At 36.4% G+C, this 21,679-nt stretch overlaps 1 protein-coding gene and 1 pseudogene across 1 annotated transcript in view; both read right to left on the bottom strand.

Annotated features, from left to right (window-relative positions):
- LOC102159217 overlaps nucleotides 1-6,541 on the bottom strand; it is a 31,279-nt pseudogene extending 24,738 nt beyond the window's left edge.
- GBE1 (1,4-alpha-glucan branching enzyme 1) overlaps nucleotides 1-21,679 on the bottom strand; it is a 275,246-nt gene that overhangs the window by 122,495 nt on the left and 131,072 nt on the right. Inside the window, exons 6-7 of the mRNA XM_021070783.1 lie at nucleotides 20,444-20,534; nucleotides 16,615-16,824 (exon numbers count right to left, since the gene is read on the bottom strand). Coding sequence (XP_020926442.1) covers nucleotides 16,615-16,824; nucleotides 20,444-20,534 — 301 coding nt within the window. The remainder of the gene's footprint in view (nucleotides 1-16,614; nucleotides 16,825-20,443; nucleotides 20,535-21,679) is intronic.

Below are 21,679 nucleotides of genomic sequence, written 5' to 3'. Positions count from 1 at the left end.
GAGGGCAATGAAGTGCTTCAAGGTCAAAGACATTTGAGAAATGAAGTATGAATGTGTAGCACTCACTTGGATATTCAAAATGAGCATCAGCTAATTAAAGACTCCAAGAATTTCAACTATAAAGAAATGTGTTGAACTTGATTTAATTCAGGGTCTTCCAAATTTATCTGAGCGCTGCACACTCTTCAGGTAACACACATTGGTATCCTGCTGAACTTTGCTCCTTGGTGAATCATTTCCCAAAGTAGTTACATGGAACAAATTGCTGGGACAAACCTGGATGCCATTGTTACTTCATGAATTAACTGAAATACCATTTGCTTTATCTGGGAATAAAGGGACCTAAAATATTCAAAAAGTATTATTTTGTAGAGATAATAGGTTTCATTTTTACTCATTTGAACAAATATTGGACAGTCTACTCTCTGGCAGGCTCTGAAATACTGTGCTAAACAATAGGGTTACAAGAGGTAGAAGACCTATATTCTAATTTGGGAGGCTTAGAAAACATAAGTGCATTCATCCATTTCTTTATTCAACAAATTTGTGTTTAAGTAAGTCAAGCACTGTTCTAGTCCTGAGGGATAAAGGAGGAAACAAGACAACACTGTCTTTGCTTTGGTGAAGCTTATATTCTTGCCTGGAGAGAGTTAGAGTATTAAGCTTCTAGAGGAGAAAAGTAAACTAAATAATAATGCAATCCCCAAACTAGCATAGTAAAATACATATTAACATGTAAAAGAGCAGAGAGTAGAGATAGATAATCAAATAAGAACATTTAACACAGGGTCGGGGGGTAAGAAAGAGAACCTGGATTTGAGAAATAATTATAAGTAATATAAAGTGGAATTGTAATAGCTAAATGGATATATGTTCAGAGATTGCAAGATACATAAATTTGAGCGCAACAAACAAGTTTGGATGTGGAACAAACCATGGGAGTTATAAAAAATAATAACTAATTCTTACTATGTACCAAACTTTACATATTTTTAATATTTCAAATTAAAAACCGTACATATTTTTAATATTTCAAATTAAAACCTTACATATTTTTAATATTTCAAATCTCTCAACAGCTCCATGAGGTAAGCTCCTTTTCAATTACCATTTTAGAGACAGATGTGGGTACCAGGATATTCAAAATTATGTATGTGACTTGCATTTCTTTTGGACAGTGTTGTTCTCTATACTCCTCTATACTCCTCAGCAGGACTACTGGGTCTCTATTTTGCACATTTATTTTGTGCATGCCTCAACTACAATTTTCCACTTTTCCTACTGACCCACGCCCATCAGCCTGGCAACACAGCTGTCTCCTGAAGCACATGGTCAGCAGGGAAAGCAGTCATGAGTGTCTTTTGCCACCCCTATGATTTGACCATGTTCATCCCTTATTTTATCACCGAGCTCCCCAAATTTAATTTTATTTTACGGGAGATTTTGGATACTTCACTTCTGGAAAGGGTTGGGAAAAGGCTATGCCTGCTAGCCTTTCAGATGTAACCACATGAGCTAGTCGATGAGCCCATGGCAGAAGCAAGGAAGAAAAATTTCAGGTCAAGCAGAGCCCATGTTAGTTTATTATAAGGCAGCACTCAGTAATGAGACTTAGAAAGAAAACATCTGGGACAAATGCTAGTCCAGACTGGGCTCCAAATGACAAGCATAAAGGTGTGATCTCCCTACTCATAATCACTGTCATGACATCAAAGGCTGCACAAAATAGAAAGTGGCGGCCATTAGTAGGAGCTAAAAAGGCCCTTCTGGCCTGAGCTAATCTAGGTACTTTTAGAGGAAATAGTTTAGCTAGTACACTAAAAAATGTGTCACCTAATTCTATTTTGGGGAAAGATTGAATGATTTGATTTAGAATAAACATCCTGAAATTACAATTCTGTTTCTCTTACAACAAAGCACTATAAGATATTATGCTAAGAAATATATCAGATGGCCCCTGACTTAAAATGCAAAAGAATCAGGGTAGTTAATCCGATAACTGTTTTAATGAAATGCCTTTGCACCTGAAAATTTTAAAAATATAAACAGGCAAAGGGATGTTTTGCTTATGCCACACTGGAGGGGAAAAAAGCAGTCCACATAAATAAAGTCTTCACAGTAACTCTCATTGAGAAATAGCTGACAGATAACTTTAACTCAATCTTTAAAATAACATTTAAAAATGTAACATTTTTAATGGAAATACTTTGAAATCACACTTTACTTTTTCCTGGCACCTAAAAAGATACTTTTCAACATGACAAAGTTTTTTTAATGACTTGCATTATGATCAATTATTACCCCACACTGCAGTCTAATGATGCCCAGAGGGACAATTACAATGTGTAGAACTGCCTGCTGCTGCACCTGAGTAACTTCCCAACACTGTGCTCAGTTCTGGTTTCTGACCTTGATGGGCTTTCTCCCTCTGCCATAGCTCTTGGCTGTAATTTCTCAGTTCTGCTAGAAATTGATCATGACCAGTCATTCCCACAAACGTTCCTAATTTGGGGCTTCTACCAAGCTTAATGTGATTTTTTTTTAAATCATGTGAGACCACAACAAAGATCCATAGCAATTCTGGCATGTATTTTGGCTCATGAAAAAAAATTGCTATTCCCTGTCTTCATGCCTCTTGGTATGTTTCAGAAGGATAGGTTGGCTGGTTAATCTGCCCACAAGAAAGCCTCTGACAATGATACGGTGGTTTTACCCCTACAAGTCAGATACTTACAATGTAGGGTAAATGTGTCACTAATCTCACAATCACAGGAGGGAAGGGCAATTAGAATCTTATTGTACAGATGGAGTAATTAAATTTAGATGGATTAACTCATCTGGTTGTGGTTACATGCTAAATGGTGGAATGAGTATTTAAGTTCAGGCTGATACCTAGAGCCCAGCCCTCTAACCATTCCCTATAATGCCTCTAAAAGTCAGTAACTACACCAGTATATTTTTTTAAGAAATTACTTATAACCTAAATGCAAGGTATTAAAATGAATATTACTGAATTTTAACTCTGTGGATTTCTTCGATAAACGTGAATTTTGATTTAATGAGTCTGATTTTAAAGGCACTTACTTTGTTGATTCATCTGCTACTTAAAATCAAGGAGATGTTAACATAATTCTCCTGAGTGACAGTATCATACTACCGGTTTAAGTTTATAAAATTCCCATTGCTAATCCAAAAAAAAGTTGAATTTAGTGGTGTACTTAGGATAAAAAGTATCATTGTCCTATTATCATATCCGACTCAGTATCTACTACTTAATTTTGGAAGTTTTGTAAAATCTTACTTTTTTAACCCAAGGTGTACCTCAGAGTCCAGAGACAGCCTTAGAGGCCCAGATATTATTTATATCAGTCCTAAATGTGTGTTCCTTTGGCCTGCACAACAATTTCAAAATTTTAAATTAACTGCGGACATTTAAAAATGGGAATATTTCCTGTAAAATGTGGACTTCTGACTTCTTTCAAAGAACTGGAGATGTGGCTTCATGGGCCACATCCTCACATGGAAACAACTAGCAGCCTCTTTTGTGGCAGCCTCTTCAGACAGGACCTATTTGCTGTCGGTTGCCAACACCTCACCTGGCCTGCTTCCCTCAGTGAACTGCCTGGTTTGTCAGTTGAACCCTGCTTTCATCTGAAAATACAGCTCCAAACTCTCCATAATATTCTATGTTTGGCCTACCATGCATTTTCAATGTTATTTTACATACCTTAAACAACTATACATAAGTAATATTATCATTATGAGCTCCTTATATGTGAAACACGTGTTAAACAGCATGGTTTAAGATCAGAGAAGTAAAGTTCATTTAATTCCAAAACCACTTATTTTACATTATGTCAGATCTTCAATATCTTAACTAGTAGTATTTATTATTATCATCATTATTTTGGTTGGAAGTATCTTTTTAGAGCTTTCTTCACTGAGTTCAGTTTTAAGTAACAGGGAGCCCCACCAAATCAATACCTCGTAGTGTCACTTTCATGGCTGGCAAATTTGATGATGAAAAGTTTATGAGACAGAAGAGAAAGAGAGACAGAGGCTGCTCTACTTAAAATATTCTCTATAAGAAACAGTAAATTTTTTTTTTCTTTTTTGGACGCCTGTCGGGCATATGGAAGTTCCCAGGCCTGAGATAAAAACCAAGATGCAACTGCAGCCTATGCCACAGCTGTGGCAACACTGGATCCTTAACCCACTGTAGTAGGCCAGGGATCAAATCTGCATTGCCACAGAGACAACACCAGATCCTTAAAACACTGCAATACAGCAGGAACTCCAGAAATAAAAAAATTATTAAATTTACTTCTACATTTAAAACATAAACAACAAATACATCACTAAAACTAAAAAAAAAAAACAAAAAACAAACAAAAAAAAAAACACCTTACCTTTTTTGAATGTAACATGGTAAGTGCCATGGAGAAGAAATTAGGCAGGAACAGGAGATAGGAAATGGTGGAAAATTGGAGGAAATATTTCAATCAGGTTGTCAGAGAACAAAGTTCAATAATGTAGGTAAGGCACCTAATGCCTCCAAACTGAATAACCCTTAATAAAGGTTACCACTATAATCACCACGATCACCATCCATCAAAAGACCAGGTGAACCCACCTGGACAGCAAGCTGGCCCCATCTGCTGTCCTTTACATGTGCTAAGAATAGAGCTTAAGTCTTAGAAAAGTTGGCTATTACACTGTTTTGTTTCCTAAAGCACTGAGACAAAATGTTAACTATAAGTGCCCCTGAGTTTTACTGATGTTTTCGGCAGACAGAATTTTGAAAAGCTACACAGTCAAAGGTCTAATCTTGGGAAAATATTTTAAGCTGAAAAGAGACAATGAAATAAATCCTGAGGCTCATGGCTTGTCTTACTAACAGCAAAAGAAAAAGAAGACAGAATGAAGACCCAAGGTAAACCAAATAGAGATATCTCACTATCACAAAATGTGGATGGGAAATTCAGAAGTTAGAGAAAAATGCGCCTGATTGATAATCCAAATGAATGGGGGGGGGTGGAGAACCCTCAAAAATAAATAATTTTATATTAGTTGTAAGTATGTGTCCTTGTAAAATTTTAAGAGATACCTGTATTTTCTGAAAATAACTGGCTCACTATAACATGAGTTATTTATCTGCAGCATAACACTAAGGAAATCATTCAGCTGGGAAACCATGAAATATCTCTTTATAACTTCAAAACCGCTAGTCCATAACCTAGAAAATAGACATGCTTAAACAAGTTGTTTGTTACACACAGATAAAAACAGAAAAAATTGATTTTTTTTCACTTTTTATCTGATTGTTTAAAGGTCATAAGAAAAACCCAGATATTATTATTATAGACTCAACAAAATTCCCAGACTTAAATGGATAACCACTGCATAGGAACTTTCAGACCATTTTCACAAGCACACACTGTTTTAAACTAAAGAATCTGCTGTTGGAGCCATGCTCGACATTTTCAAGTTTAAGGTGAGTTACCAAGTAGAACGGTCCTACTTTACAGTAAGTTTGCATTTGAGAAGGTGAATGTTACTGGTGGGTAAGACCTAAATACTCAGGACATTTTCACAATATCCCTGTGCACTTACGTTGTAGACTTGTGGGGAATAAACGAGGCAGATAATACCAGGAACAAAGTTTATACAAAGACGGTAAATCCTTATTCCAGTGCTGTGCTCTGCATCAATAGAAACCTTTCTGCTAGGCTGAATAATCTCATAAACCCTGTGAGAGAAGTTATATTTCTATTATTCAAACTCAAATCCAGATAGATTAGATTGATATAGCAACATCCTTAATCTCCTTTACAAAAGAGAATTAGTCTGTCTGAATTTTGAATCTAACTGTACTTTCTTTGAAATAGTAGATTTAACCATTTTCCTTAGTCAAGCTGAAATGAGGTTCTGGTTTAATAGGAAAAATTACTAAAGGAAGAGGAAAAATACTGTAAAAGATGAAAACAGTAAGACTTTATAAGATCCAGCATTATTAACAATGTTATCTGAAATTTTAATATTCTTAATGAATAGGCTATATAAGTTACTGTTTATTTTTAACTATCTGACTCCCTTTGGAATAGTTAGCTGTCTGCTAAATCTATGTCCAAAACACCTTTAATCACCCATCATTTGCTTTTTAAAAAGCAAATAGGACAGGTATTTGTCTAAAATGATGCTATATCATTTCAATTAAAAAAAAAGTGTTCTGAAATCTATCCAAAGAAATTAAAACATATACTTTCTCTTAGGGTTTTGTACTAACTTAAAACTACAGAAAAATATCACCTCCCTAAAGACATGATATATGGTAGATGTTCAAAAAGTTTATTAAATAAATAATTCAATACATTTACGAATGAAGTAACTGAAAAAAGTTTCTTTTTAAAAAAGAATCTTGGATATTAATCTTAATCTACCTAATCTTCCCTAATTTATCTGATCTTGCCACTCAGGGGCCAGGACACCTCATATTCCTCCATAAGCATCTGTCCTTACTGCAGCCTCCAAGGTTCCCCATGTTCGGGCCCCTACTCCCCCTCAGACCCCACCACCTACCTCTACCCTCCCCGTACCAAACTGAATTTCTTGCTGTGCTTTGGACACTCAAGAACCCTTCAGCCTCAGGGCCTTTTCACTTGCTATTCTCCCCACCTGGAACATTTTTCTGAATCTTTACAGGGTGCAGTTCCCTGTTTTATACAGGCCTCAGCTCAAATCTCACCTCCTCAGAAAGGCCTTCCTTGGTTACTCTATCTTTTTTTTTTTTGACTATTTGCCCTATCAGTTAAACTTTTCTGCACAGTCCTCCATATATGTATTTATTTATTCATTGTATATACATAAAATAATCAAGGTCTGGTTAAACTTAAAATCACTTTGATATGTGATATTATTGTTTGTTCTGGCTATAACGGCTCACTAAAATAAAGACAGCTATCTTTATTAAATTATAAATTTTTTCCCCCCAATTCCTTCCGCTATCCACAGCCTTTAATAAAATTTGGCTTGTATATTTCCATTTTCCCTGAAGTTAGGTGATCTTGCCAAGTAACAGCAAAATGATATTTATATTTATATTTATATTTATATTTATATTTATATTTATAACCAATGGGTTTAAGATAATTTTAAAAGTTTGGCAGAAAATGCTCCAAGATTCCTATGTATGCAAATACAATAATTTTTGTGACTGAAATTATTTGGGGCAATAAATCACAAAGATGGAAACTTTTTCTTGATCTTTTTTCCCAAATGCTATCTTTACAGTTAAACATCTTTGAACGCAGTTACTTCAAATTAATTGTTAAAACGTCCCCTATACCTAGAAGGGAATTGTTTTTTTGTATTTTTTTCTTTACAAATTTTGGATAGCAAAAGTTTCAAGCCTACATATCTATGTATCGTATAAATATATAAATCTACAACTTTTCCAGATAATACTTGTTCTCAAAAGTAGTTAAACATATTTACCCCTTCTATGCTATTTTTCTGTGTTTTGTAACCATTTTTCCTACAGCAAAAAGAGCAATTATTTTACCTAATGTCATGTGGCTTTTTGTTTTTTGCTTTTAAGAAATTACAAAGTAGCATATGACTTTAAAGTTCTCTTAAAAAATATTTTAGGGAGTTCCCTGTGGCACATCAGATTAAAGATATGACATTGTCACTGAAGTGGCTAGGGTCATTGCTAAGGTGCGAGTTTGATCCCTGGCCTAGGAACTTCCACATGCCACAGGCATGGGCTAATAATAATAGTAACAATAACAATAAGAATAGTATTTTAGAAGTTTCTATTCATGTCCTGGATGATTAGTTTTTAAATATCTTCCTAATCATAATGGTGTCATGCATTCATTAACTAATGTATCCATGCATAATACACATATGCTGAAATTAAGAGTCATAATTAATAACTTATTTAGTCTGGATACAATATCATATATGCCAAATTTTCTTTTTGAATTTTAGTACCTATGTTTATGAGGGCTTATCCCAAAAATTCAAGATTGTCTTGATATTCAAAATCAATAAATGTAATTCACTATATTAAAAACTAAAAAGAAATATCACATAAGATAGCACAGAATATTTAAGATCCAAATATCTACTCTCAGCAGGGAAATCCTCTATGAATTTCCTTCCATATTCTTTTATTTTTCTTTCTTCTTTTTTTTTTTTTTTTTTTTTGCTTTTTTAGGGCCGCAAGTGTAGCAAATGGAAGTTCCAAGGCTAAGGGCGGAACTGGAGCTGCAGCTGCCACAGCAAAAGGAATGTGTGGGATCTAAACAGTGTCTGCGACCCATAGCACAGCTGATAGCAATGCAGGATCCTTAACCCACTGAGCAAGACCAGGGATCAAATCTGTATCCTCATGGATACTGGTCGGGTTCATTATCACTGAACCAAAATGGGAATTCCTTCTTCCACATTCTAATTTGTGGGAAAGACCTAGCAAGATTAATAAGACAATCTTCATGGGGGAACAGATTTGTGGTTGCTAAGGGGGAGGGGGAAGGGAGTGTGGTGGATGGGCAGTTGGGGGTTAGTAGATACAAAATGTTATATTTAGAATGGATAAGCAATGAGGTCCTACTGTACAGCACAGGGAACTATATCCATTCTCTTGAGATAGAACATGATGGAAGATAGTATGGGAAAAAGAATGTATACATATGTATGACTGGGTCACTGTGCTGTACAGCAGAAATTGGCACAACACTGTAAATCAACTATATTTTAATAAAAATAAAACAGGGGGAAAAAAGATTAAGAAGACCCAAATATCTCAGTGTCTGTACTAAAGGATATTTCCTTCCATGTGGTTATGACCTTAAAAAAAACCAAACTGGATTCACTTTTGTTTCTGAAAGGAATTCTAATAACTCAAGATAAAAGCAAAGTATCTTCCTGCCTAACAGTTGTCACATTACAAACTCATGCTGACAGAATATGATTATACTACTTTACATTGTACCCAAATGTAAGATTCAGGGGAGAAAAAATGAGCAGTAGCTCTACTACGCTATCTCCTTTGAGATTCCTATCTTATCTTTGAAGAAAATACTCAACCAAGAAAAGGTTCTCATTTGAAGCTTTAATAAAGGTTAAGGTATAATAACTGTTTTAGCCCCACAAATGTGCAGTTGTCTTGTTATTTTTATCAAGTGCATTTTACATAGTGCCAGACACATATGCAAACTAGAATTTAAAACTGAGATCCATTAAATTATATCCATTATTTCTCACTCTAGAAACTTCTGAAACTTATGGGTGACAGATTTGTCAAGAAGTTCTCTTTACTAACTAAAGAAAGAACAACCCAATCTCTGTTATGAACTGTCATTAGTAATTTAGCAGAGGGAGAAGGCAGTTCAGCCGAGTAGAGAGAAAATTAAAACATGGGCAGCTTCTGATTGGAAATTTATGCATAGCAGGTAATGAAACAGCACAGTCAGGATCTCTGGTATTACTCAGAGTGAGAGATTTAATTCTGATAACTCTGATGATGGCACTTGAATCAGAGATTACAAATGGTGACAGGCTGTCACATATAGATGAGGAAAAATGAACATCAACAACATATCACTTCAGAAGCTGATTCTATATAAGGTCAGTTTTTTTTCAAACAGTAAATATAATGATTTCAGAGATTATTGTAAGTTTTCAAAGGTTTATTAGGTCTCAAACAAACCATGTACCATTTCTACATTTACTTTTCGGTGGAGTATAATATTAATCAACATATATCAAAGGTAAAGGGTGAAAAAGAAATTGTATTTTAAAATATGAAGTATAAATTGCATTTTCTGACTTCATCTGGGTAAAGAGCAAACCCAAAATTACAGGCAAGCAGCTATTCTATTCTATGTAGAGAGTATAGTAAAAGCTTGGGTTTTCCTGTGTTTATATGCAGGTAAGGAATACTCATTAAATGCAGCCACATACAAATAATGCTACTTGTATTTATAAGGAATAATAATTTTTATTTTGGATATTCTATGCCTTTTTACATTTACTAATTATCAACAATGGCTTTATTATTTTTATACTTATTTGTATATTTTTTCAAAATTGCCTATTTCAGACAAACTCTCTACCACAGAAATAGAGCTAAGGATAATAATAATATTTCCATAAAGACAGGTATCTCAATACATCTCTTTTTAATGTATGAAGTAGCATATTTATTGTGTATGGTTAAAACTTGTTAGATGTGGGAATTTTAAAACTTAGCCCAAAAATTCTTTAATACTTCTTGCTTTGAAATAAAAAAGTCCAGGTCCCTTGAACCTGCAACTGCTTGGACATTGGCTTGTAGCATAAATGACAGTGTGTCACTTTCCAGACCTAGATCATCACATGAAGAAGAGAGGAACTACTGCACTGATCTACGTCCGAAATATAGATCTGGAGGCAAAATAAACAACTGCTGTTGTCCGAAGTCACTAAGTTTTGAACTGGTTTGTTAAGCAGCAATAAATAACCAAGAAAGCACAGTAGGACTTTAATCCTGAGTCCTAATCATTTATAAAAATAGCTTTAGCATTACACCACAACAATGCTATACTATTTATGCTGTAACTAATCAGAATAGAAGGAAGAAAATGTAAATGAAAAAGCCTGATACATTTTCATCAGGCTAATAAAAATATTGTCAATAAAATTTTAAATAAATTATACATAGTATTAAGAAAATAATTCAAACTATCCTAGACTCAGAGTTCGCTTTGTGGCTCAGTGGTCAATGAATCTGACTAGGATCCATAAGGATGCAGGTTTGATCCCTGGCCTCACTCAGTGGGTTAAGGATTTGGCGTTGCTGCGAGCTGTGGTGTAGGTCACAGACATGGCTTGGATCTCCCACGTGGCTGTGGCTGTGGCCGGCAGCTTAAGCTCCAATTTGACCCCCTATCCTAGAATCTTTAGGATGTTATATATCGTAAAACCTAAACATTAATGATTTATTCATTTAAATTTGGAATTTTAATTTTTTAAATTTGGCTTTGTAGGATTTACCTATATAGTTTAAGGATATATAAAAAACCAGTAGGATAAACCTATACAGAAAATACTAATTCTATAAGAATTAGAAAATTTAAATATTTTCAAGTAGGCAAGTAGAACAATATATCAAATAATAGAAATACATTTTATTTTATTTTATGTTTTGGCCTCACCTGTGGCATGTGGCAATTTCCAGGCCAGAGATTGAACCTATACCACAGCAGAGACCCAAGCTGCTTAACAACACCAGATCCTTAAGCTCCTGTACTACAAGAGAACTCTTAGAAATATATTTTAAATGGAACTATATTTATATAGGACTAAGCCTATATGACAATGCAGCCCAGAAATTCATAATAAAAATAATACAAAGCTAAAATCACAGTACACATTGTTTAGCAAAAGCAAGCACCTGAGAAAGATTAATAGTTAATTAAATAACAAAAGAACTGGAGGCAGAGCAAGATGGTGGAGGAGTAAGAGGCTGTGCTCATCTTCTCCCACAGACAAATCAAAAAAACACATCTACATGTAAAACGACTTGCACAGAACATCAACTGAATGCTGGCATAAGAACTTAAACCTCCAAAAAGGGCAAGAAACTCTTGACATAACTTGAACAAAAGAAAAGAGAGAGACAGAAAAGGAATCAGGATGGGACTAGCATTCCTGAGAGGGAGCTGTGAAGGAGAAAAGGATCCCACATCCTGGGAAGCCACTAACTGATAGAAAGATCAGCCGAGTCAGCGGGACCTCAAAGTTGCTGAGAAAAGCGCAGCAGCTGGACTGAGAACAGCAAGGCAGAGTGAGATCTGCACAGATCATCTGAACCACCCGCCTGGGGCACCACAGCCTGAGACTCTCAGGTGGGGAAAGGACTGGGGCTGGCTGTGTGGGGACAGCCTGAGGGGCTAAGGAGCAGTGAGCCATGGGCCGAGGAGCGGTATGTCACCGGTGGAGGAGGGGAATGCCATGGGCAGAGGGAACTTGGGAGAAGGTCCAGGCCCACAGGAGACTCAAGGAGCCATTGTTGGGGAGGGGAAGAGGAGGAAGGGCGGACCACCATAGGAAACTCCCTGCACTGGAGAATGCTCCTGCACCCATGGGCACTCATAGGGCTGGGCAGCTCTGCGCAAGTTACAGGAGGCGAGAAGCCCCTTGCTTATTTAGGGGAGATTGGGTGCTTTTTGTGAGTGGGCTTCCTGCAGCCCCAGTCACCACAGGGGATGGCCAAAACAAAAAAACAAAAAAACAAAAAAAAAAGAGGGCACTGCAACAAAGCACCATAACCTGTTGCTCTCACTCCCCTGGAAGCACACCTGCCCTGCTGCTGCCACTACCAAACAGTCTAGGCAGTGCCCAGATGCTTGATCACTGTCCCTTCCCAGGAACCTGCAACTAGGAGCATCTTATGCAGCACCTGCTGTGGGGGCTAAGTAGAATGGGGTGCTTCTGGCATGGTCTACAGGAGGCAGGGGCATACCACCACAGTTATCTCTGGCTCCAGAGGTGGGAGTGGCTCGCCACCACAAGGGGTCTGTGAACAGACACCACTTGCAGCCCCATACACCTCAAGGACACCAGAGAGGACAGCACTGTGACCGAACACCACCTGTTGGTGTTCTCACACACCTCAGAACACATCCACCCTGCTGCAGCCACTGCCAAACATTCCCAGCAGTACTCACACGCCTGATCTGTGTCACTTTCTAGGATCCTACAAATAGGAGCAGTCTGCACAGCACCTCCTATGTGGGCTAAGTGAGATGGGTTGCATCATGCATGGTCTACAGGTGGCGGGGGCAAAACAGCACAGTTATCACTGACTCTAGAGATGGTCATGGCCTGCTCCCACCAGGGGTCCCTGAACAGGCACCACCTGCGGTTCCAATCACCTCAGAGGAGGGCATTGCAATCAAACACAAGCTGTTGTTGCTCATGCTCCCCTGGGAACTCAAGCACCCTGCTGCTCCTTCTGCCAAATGCTCTAGTCACCTTGAAGATCTGCCTAGAGCTCATTAACACTTCCCAGGGTATTAGAAATAAAAGCGAAAATAAACCAATGGGACCTAACCAAACTGACAACCTTTTGTACAGCAAAAGAAGCCAAAAAGAAAACAAAAAGACAACTTACAGAATGGGAGAAAATAGTTTCAAAGGATGCAACTGGCAAGGGCTTAATCTCTAAAATATACAAGCAACTTTATTAACTCAACAGCAAAAAAGCCAACAACCCAGTTGAAAAATGGGCAAAAGGCCTGAATAGACATTTCTCCAAGGAAGATATACAGATGGCCAACAAGCACATGAAAAAATGTTCAAAATCACTGATTATTAGAGAAAATGCAAATCAAAACTATCATGAGATACCACCTTACACCAGTCAGAATGGCCATCATTAATAAGTCCACAAATGGAGTTTCTGTCGTGGCACAGTGGAAAGGAATCCAACTAGGAAACATGAGGTTGTGGGTTCGATCCCTGGCCTCACTCAGTGGGTTAAGGATCCGGCATTACTGTGAGCTGTGGTGTGGGTCACAGATGCGGCTCGGATCTGGAGTTGCTGTGGCTGTGGCAGAGGCCAGAGGCTGTAGCTCCCATTAGACCCCTAGCCTGGGAACTTCCATATGCCACTGGTGGGGACTTAAAAAGACAAATAAATAAATAAACAAACAAACAAATAATTAAAAAAAATAAGTCCACAAATAACAAATGCTGGAGGTGGTGTGGAGAAAAGGGAACCCTTCTACACTGTTGGTGAGAATGTAAGCTGATACAACCACTATGGAGAACAATATGGAGGTACCTTAGAAATCTATACATAGAACTACCATATGACCCAGCAACCCCACTTTTGAGCATACATCCAGATAAAACCTTCCTTGAAAAAGATACACGTACCCGCATGTTCACTGCAGCTCTATTCACAATAGCCAAGACATGGAAACAACCCAAATGTCCTTCGACAGATGATTGGATTAGGAAGATGTGGTATATATACACAACAGAAAACTATTCAGCCATAGAAAAGAACAAAATAATGCCATTTGCAGCAACATGGATGGAACTAGAGACTCTCATACTGAGTGAAGTAAGTCAGAAAGAGAAAGACAAATACCATATGATATCACATAACTAGAATCTAATATACAGCACAAAGGAACTTTTCCACAGAAAAGAAAATCATGGACTTGGAGAATAGACTTGTAGTTGCCAAGGGGGAGGGAGATGGAGTGGGATGGATGGGGAGCTTGGGGTTAACAGATGCAAACTATTGCTTTTGGAATTGATTAGCAATGATATCCTGCTGTGTAGCACTGGGGACTATGTCTAGTCACTTATGACGGAGCATGGTAATGTGTGAAAAAGGAATGTATACATGTACGTGTAACTGGGTCACCATGCTGTACAGTAGAAAAAATTTTATTGGGGAAATAATAATTAAATAAGAAAATAACAAAATAACCTAAGCATTAATTAAAAAGATAAATATGTTTTAGTTTCGGTAATAGATTTTTTTTAAGACAATTATGTATAATCCCCATTTCTTAGAAAGCTAGATTATTTATTTATTTAGTTAGTTAGTTAGTTCACTTTTTTTTAGGGCTGCACCCACGGCATATGTAGGTTCCTAGGCTAGGGGTCAAATCAGGGCTATAGCTGCTGGCCTAGGCCACAGCCACAGCAACAGGAGCTCAGAGCAGCGTCTGCAACCTACACCACAGCTCACAGCAATGCCAGATCCCCAACCCAGTGGGGAGACCAGAGATCAAACCTGCAATCTCATGGTTCCTAGTTGGATTTGTTTCCGCTTCACCACAATGGGAACTCCAGAAAGCTAGATCACTTTAAACGGACTTTGAGAGCTCAAGGTGCAGAAAAATATACTATAATACTTTAATAAAATAATCATTTTATAACATAAAATCCACCCACTTAATATATTTCTTTTTAACACACAGTTCCACAGTAGAATTGTTTCAAAACATAAAAACATAACAATTTAGTTTACTTTGTTCATAAGGCAGAGTTCTGTAGGAGAGTCATTACTTATTTATCCAACTATGAACCAGAAAGTTCAATTAATGGTATTTCTTGCCCATAATCTACTTTTACAAGACTTCCTCAATAGCAAAATTGTTGAGTTATATCATAGAATTAGCACAGGTTTAGTCCTTTTTATTGTTATAAATCTACAGTATAAAAAGCAATGTTTAAACAGGTGATACAAATACAAAATACCTTCACAGAAGGAATTGTATTAATCCCCAAACTCTCCCTCTACTTATAATGAAAAACCTGAGAAGCAGAATGATTAATCGATTTGTACCAGAGTAAAACTAGGCCTGGAACCCTGCCACCTGCTTCTACCTCTTGAGTCTTTTCTCATATATTATGCTGCTTCATCTGGCATGAGTGATTCCTATACAGCTACAAAATATAAAATAATGCATGATATTAAGAGTGAAGCAAAACAACTTCTTCCACATAAAAGTCATCTAATTTATGTTGAAAAATTAGAATTTTGTATTTTACCAAAGTAGTGGCTGAAGCATTTTTCTACTCTGCTCATTTTCCAACTATGTATGTATTTATTTCTGGTGCAACATCCAAAAGAAAATTCATTAAATTCTTTCAGAAATATTATTAAAAATTAGTTATACATTACTCGATATCCTGCTACTTTTAATACACCTGAAAACACATTTTTATTATATCTTCACTTATGATACATAATGGATACAAGTTGATGGTATTTTATTATTTTTTATTTTTAAAAAATTTTGCCATGCTATTTAGATTTAATTGCCTAAAATACCCTTCTATTTAGATGGCAAGTCAGAGATGTCGGTTTTGTTTGTTTGTTTAAGCTAATTATGACCTCAGAAACTTAAAAAAATATGACTTTTAGTTTATCTTTAGTAACCCCAAACTCACAGATATCCAGCCCTATTCCTCTTCCTCATCTTAAGAAACTGTTTCAGCACTAAGCCTTACTTTATTATCTGTAAGATGGTCATAACAATAGTATTTACCACGTGTAAGTAGAGTTGTGCAGAATAAATAAAATAATGTGTAGCTAAGATATATAAAACACTGGCACCACATATGACATATTACATTCTAATAAGTGTTAGTTGTTATCATAGTTATAATAACTGATTTGCAATCACAAACATGATAATATTAAGATAGCAAGATGTAAACTATGATTTTTTAATGTTGTTAAAAGTTTTTAAAAAAACAATGTATATTTTTCTATTAAAAGGTGATTTGCTATGTTTAATTCAAAGTGATAAAGTATGTTTTAGATATTAAAAAATTATCCACATTAACCTTTTAAATGGCAATATAACCATTTAAATGTTAAATGGCATATGATTTTTAAAACTGAAATTTAACATTCACCATGAATATATGTGCTAATCAAAACAAGGTACAGTCTCTAAGCATGTTAAACATTCTTATAAAATTAAAAACAAATTAAGAAATCAAATACCAGTGAGAGAGTACACAATGAATTTAGTAAAATGCCTTGAATTATCTTTTAAAGAAATAAGACATTTCCATATTATATGTACATACCTGGAATAGTCAAACAATCGACTGTCCCAAAGATTATGATTCCCTCGAGGTCCATAATGAAAATAACAGGACTCTGTCCCATCAAACATATTCAATCCATCTTCTGAATTTTTTGAGGCATGACTGTGCACCAAATCTAAGAGGACTGTAATACCCATGGAGTGAGCTGTGTCAACCAATTCTTTCAGCTCTTCAGGAGTTCCATAACGGCTTAAGGTAAAGGAGACAGCAAAAACAAGACCACATTATATTTAAGGCAAGAAGCCAATCATTTACTACAAATCAATTGTTTTACCAGCACAGTACTAGATACTTTAAATATGCAAATACAGTATGATATAATACTTAGATACAGCTAAAGTGGCTTAATATTTTTATTAAGTATTTTTAAAAGCATTCAATAAAGAAAATAAATCTGGCTACTGATTGTAGACAGCTCAATGAAAATTCACATTTTGAATAGGCAGATATAATCTCACTTCTCTATACTCAGAGCTTCTGATTTCTACCTCTAAGCCTAGCTGGTTTGGGGAGCATGGTCATTCCTGTTCACATACTTGGCCATGGTTGGGGTTGCGGGGGCTCTTAGAACACTTCCTTGAATATCCTTGATGCCTTACTGAGGTCATCCTCCCTGAACTTACTTATCCCCAGACTGGAATGCATCAAGTACGAGTGGGCCTTGTCACCACACAAGCAGAAAAGATGGGCAGCTCACATGCTCATGTGTGTGTTTTAAAAATAACTGTCTAGTCTGTGTGAAACAAGAAACAAAAATCACTTCCAGGAGGAAGGGTTTTCTTAACCTACATAAAATCCCAATATTGCAGTCTTTCAGAATATCCAACTTTTGCCTTTTAAATAATCACCCTTGTGATGAGCTGTTTACTGTCACTCTTCCTTACTAGACCATACGTTCCTTGAGGGCAGGGGACCTGACCACCTGGTTTCCCACACTACAGTACAGAGCTTAGTATACAGCAGGTCTCCTGAGAGCTGACTCCACTGGGCAGGAAGAACTATCTTTCAAAAGTGCCAATACAATAATGTCACCTTTTACTTAAAACCATGCTTGCGCTTCTATTGTCTTTAGGATGAAGACCACTGTCTTTTTTTTCCCTGTGTTTTTGTTTTTTGTTTTTGTCTTTTTTGTTTTTTTTCTGGGTCCACACCCGCTTGGAAGTTCCCAAGCTAGGGGTCTAATTGTAGCTGCAGCTGCCGGCCTACGCCAGAGCCACTGCAACATGGGATCTGAGCCGCTTCTGCGACCTACACCACAGCTCACAGCAACGCCAGATCCCTAACCCACTGAGCGAGGCCAGGGATCGAACCTGCAACCTCATGGTTCCTAGTCAGATTCGTTAACCACTGAGCCACATCGGGAACTCCTGAAGACCACTGTCTTTATCATGACCTGACCCATGACCTACTGCACTGCCCCTCCACTAATTTTAGACCATTACTCTTCTTTTCCTAGCTACCTATGTTTTTTTCTCAATCATTGAACAATGAATAAACACATGCCATCAATGAATAAACATCCCTCAAATTTCATTGATTGATTGATTCATTCATTTGTTTTTTTCAACAAATACTTATTAAGCTATCTACCATGTGCCATAAAACTTTCTATGCTCTGGAGATTTACCAGTGAACAAAATAAATATCATTGCCCTTATGGAATTTATATTCTAGTTGGGTGACAACAAATAAATAAGCAAAATAAGTGGAATGTCAGATAGCAATAACTGCTCTAAAGAAAAATGAAGCAAAGCCACTGGTGGAGAGGGAGGGTTTGCTGTTTTAAATAGGGTCATCAGTGGAAGTTTTATGACAAAGGCAATATTTAAGCAAAGACTTGAAAGAAGTAGGGAGCAAGGCATGTGAAGATCTTAGGGGAATAGTGTTCAGAAACCAAGGTCACTGGAGACAGAAACGAGCTAGGAGCATTTGAAGAAGAGCAAATAGGCTAGTATGTCTGGAACAGAACAATCAAGAAAGAAGTGAACCAGAGAGTTGGCCAAGACTCAGATCACATGGGAACTTAGGGACCAGTGTAAGGCATTTGGCTTTTATTCTGAAAGAGACAGGGGATCATTAGGGAGTTATGAGCAAGAGAGTATCATGATGTGACTTTCATTTAAAATCATGACTTTGGGAATGGTGCAGAAAGTAGTCCAAGTGTATGGAGGAAGAGAAAGCTAGGGAAGGAGGTTAAGAGAATGCCGAATGATCAGTTACAGAGCTAATGTAATAATGTAGGCATGAAATGGCAACCTAGAGCAGAGTGGCAGCAGTTGATGTAGATAGATTTGGGATATATTTTGAAGTTGCAAGTGGCTAGGTTTTATGATAGTGTAGGGAGGGAAATCAAGGGAAAAGTCAAGTATAACAATTTATCTGGGGCTTAAACAACTGGAAGATGAAGATGTCATTTACTGAATTAAGGAAGATGGCAAGAGAAAAAGGTTAGAAGATCAGAAATTTAATCTGGGGCAGGTTAAGTACGAAGTATGTATTAGATATCCCAACCTCAAATAGGCATTGTTTGAAGTTCACAACAGAGGTGAGGACTGGAGAGTTAAATTTCGCAGGTGGCATACAAAGTGTATTTAAGCCACAAGAATGAGACTTGATGAAACTCTCAAGGTACTTCAGATATATACAGAAAGGACAAGGGCTGAGAACCAGGAGGTTAATCTTTAGTGGTCAGAAACAGCAAAGAAAATAAAAAAAAAGAAGCAACAAAAGAAGTGAGAAAAGCAACAGGAAGGTTTAATATTCTGAAAGACAAGAAAAGAAAAAAATTGCAAGAAGGTGGGAGTAATCAATTGTGCCAAATGCTGCTGACAGCTCAAGTAAGCTAAGAACTGATGATTGACATAACAATGTGGAGGTCATCAGAACCCTTGACAAGAGCAATTTCAGCAAAGAGGTGGAGAGCTTACTTGGAATGAATTCAAGAAAGAAGAGTGGAGGAATTAGAGACAAGAAGGACAGATAACTCATTCAAGGAGAAGTCCTATAAAGAGAAACAGGTAAAGGGATCAGCAGCTTTCTTCTATGTCTGGAATTCCATCTACCTATGCCCACATCACCCCTCCCCCCCAGTTAACTCTTAATCATGTTTTAGATCTCAGCTGCAACATCAGTTCAGATCTAATCTACACCTATCAGACCCTTGATTCTACGCTATCAGAACACCCTATCATCTTCCTCTTAGTGTTGATTACAGGTAGAAATCATAACATGTATAATTATTGGATTTCTGTCTATGTGCCACCATACTGTAAGCTCTATGAAACAGAGACAATGTTGGAGTTGTTCAACTTGTGCTCATTCAGATCAGTACCTCTCTAATTGCATAGGATCCCATGATGTCTTTCTGCCCAGAGAACCATATTCCTTAGATTTCAGCTTGGAAAGAAGGCTAGTCTTTCTGTGGATAGTATATGTCCCACCAAGGGCTCCTCAATTACCTTCCTACATAAGTCAATCTCTTTCCAGAAAAGGATGTGAACTCTAGCAACAATGGCTTCCACAGTTATGATTTTCTAACTAAAGCTTGGGCCTCCATACATATGACGATTTCTGCAGGCTTACTAGGTATTCTTTACCAGTCATCATTTCACGAAAAGCAATGTTAAATCAAGCCAAGCTCAAAGGCTGGATAGGAAGAAAGTCCATGATCTTAATAAAAGTTAATGCTCAGCTTCTATTAACTCTGTCAACTGTAAAATAGGTTATAAAACATCATATAAAATAAAGAAATTTATTTCACTTTAAAAATTTTGGTTCAAACAAGAATGGATTTTTCCTTCATTTTTACCTTGAAGCTGCAAAGAAGCTTGTGATTTGGTAACCAAAACTGGCGTAGTAAGCATGTTCCATGATTGCCATCAACTGAATGCAGTTGTATCCTATATAAGCAAAAGTCAAATACAGATTCAAAGCCATATTTTTAAAAAGTAAAGAAAAAAATATATACTGCACCCAGATTGAAAGACATTAAATTTTACATAAAACCTAGAAGATTTGGTCATTGTGAAAAGTTCTACTACTTTAACATCTTTTGTTTGTCTGACCTTCTAATACGAAATTGGGCAGTTAGTTCTTAAGGGTTACATTCTAGCTATTTGAAATGTCTTCATTTTAACAAGTAATAAATGATATGCAAATATACTCTTAATTTGGCTTTAGAATATTAAAGATGGCAATCTGCATATGCTAAACTTCAGTTGTACTTGTAATATTCACAGTGAAGATTATGAAAGCCAAATAAAAGTAACTGATCTATGCCATGTGCTTTTTCTTTCACCTTTTTCTTTATATTTCAGTTATTTCTAGCATAAGATATACCACCAAATCCATTTTCCTATAAGGGAGCTTTTACAAATAGCATTAACGCCTCTATTTTCCACTGTTTCTTGTACCTAAAAATTACTCCATAGTCACACAAGGGCACACATGTACATACACACAGGCATGTGTACACATATCCTTCTTTTCTCTATCTGAAAATATTTTGCTTTAACACTTAAAGAACTGATTCAAAAAGACAGGCATTTTATCTTTAAAAATCCTTAATATTTGAAAATATTTACTAATGTGTTTTTAATGTAAGCAAATAATTAGAGAAGAAGAAACCTTGGTCTTAAAAAAAAAAAAACTTTAAAAAGTTAGGTTTTTCTTCTCCAAGATACAATTGGCAAAATTTTCCAATATGATCTGATTGCTTTGAAAGTTATATTTCTGTAACATACATAGAAAATATTTCTATTCTGTTCTCCAAGTCTAATTCATGTCACTATAACTTCTTGTACACATATTCCAGTATATAATTAATATTGGAACAATTACAAATTCACATTAGAAATTAGAGATTCATAAGTTTAAACATAAACCCTATGATTCATAATTTGCTAAAAAGTTATTACTGTTGGCCTGGTAGACATATTAATATAAACTACTGCTCAGATAACAAAAATCAAGTATATACTTAATAACAAAATATACCATTTATAGTTTATTTCTCTATTATATAAAAATATCATTCTTATGTTCA

Source organism: Sus scrofa, chromosome 13 (genome assembly GCF_000003025.6).
Source record: "Sus scrofa isolate TJ Tabasco breed Duroc chromosome 13, Sscrofa11.1, whole genome shotgun sequence".
NCBI classification, from domain to species: Eukaryota; Metazoa; Chordata; class Mammalia; order Artiodactyla; family Suidae; genus Sus; species Sus scrofa.
The sequence above is the reverse complement of the archived record's forward strand: the minus strand, read 5'-3'. Positions and strand labels throughout refer to the sequence as shown.